This window comes from Paracoccidioides brasiliensis (assembly GCF_000150735.1).
Source record: "Paracoccidioides brasiliensis Pb18 unplaced genomic scaffold supercont2.56, whole genome shotgun sequence".
Classification (NCBI taxonomy): Eukaryota; Fungi; Ascomycota; class Eurotiomycetes; order Onygenales; family Ajellomycetaceae; genus Paracoccidioides; species Paracoccidioides brasiliensis.
In genome coordinates this window covers 1-1,174 of record NW_011371413.1, presented here as the reverse complement: position 1 = coordinate 1,174, position 1,174 = coordinate 1, and the positions used below count along the sequence as shown (strand labels likewise).

At 50.9% G+C, this 1,174-nt stretch overlaps 1 protein-coding gene across 1 annotated transcript in view; it reads left to right on the top strand.

Moving 5' to 3' along the window:
• The window catches only part of PADG_12534 (uncharacterized protein), a gene marked incomplete at both ends in the record, with an annotated part of 4,885 nt that extends 4,001 nt beyond the window's left edge, over positions 1-884 (top strand). The window contains one exon of the mRNA XM_010765737.1: positions 22-884. Within this exon, the coding sequence (XP_010764039.1) occupies positions 22-884 (863 nt within the window). The remainder of the gene's footprint in view (positions 1-21) is intronic.
• Positions 885-1,174: the final 290 nt, after the last annotated feature.

The following is a 1,174-nucleotide window of genomic DNA, read 5'->3' as shown; positions in this document are numbered from 1 at the left end:
CATGCACATACTGATGAACAGACAGAAGTCATGAATCCAATGCACTCTCTGCTCTCTTCGCGCATATGTCATCTACTGCCAAGGCGACTGGGGATGAACAGCTTTCCATAATAGAGCATGCCTCTCCAGGTTCGCCTAACGTTTCCACAGGGATCTCCCCCTTCCTCGCAGCAAATGGATATGAACCCCGAATGTCATTTGACTGGCAACCACTGGCGGAGAAATTGGACATGAATGAGAAAAGAAATCGAGAAGCAGCAAGGAGCTTCATTCACCGAATGAGAGAGATCTGGAACCAGGCGAGTAAAGGCATAAAGACAGCACAGGAACAGATGAAGAGGCAGACTGACAAGCACCATCGAGAGCCTGACTTTGCAGTAGGAGATTTTGTTTATCTAACATTGAAATCATACAAGATGGATCGACCAAGCCGTAAACTGGCAGAGCAGAATGCCGGCCCCTTCAGAATCCTGGAAAAGGTGGGCAATGCCTACAAACTGGACCTCCCCATAACAATGAAAATTCATTCAATCTTCTCCCCAGACAAGCTACGCAAGGACTCCAGAGACCCTCTACCTGGCCAGACTATCAGACCACCAGACCCAATTGAAATAGATGGTGAGAATGAATGGGAAATAGATCGTATACTGGCCAGTAGAATAAGCCGGAGCAAGCTGCAGTATCGGGTGCGCTGGAAGGGGTTTGATGAGGATTCTTCATGGTACCCCGCTCGCGACTTCAAAGGATCACCACACGCCATACGCGACTTCCATGAGGCTAACCCTACAAAAGCTGGACCCCCAAGGCGACTAGATGAGTGGCTGAAGGCATGGGAGACAGACAGCTACCTGAAGGACGAGGTTGATGACGACCTACCGGCATGAGGACATGCCTGCCCCTAGACCGGGGGGTGATGTTAGGCTCAGCGTCCGACCGAGCCCGACCGAAGGCCGGTGCCCGGTTAGACCCGACGTCGGATTAAGCTCGGCGCCCGATTAGGCCTAATCCATATCACGTGACCACACGACCATGCAGGTGGTTATAATCCACGCAGGCCCCAGCACCCCCTTTCATCCCATCAAGCTTAGTATTTCGTTATATAGCAGTTAGCAACGCAGAGAGTTTCCTTCTTATGCAGCTCGCATTCGCTCCCTAACACTCAGATAGAATTTCA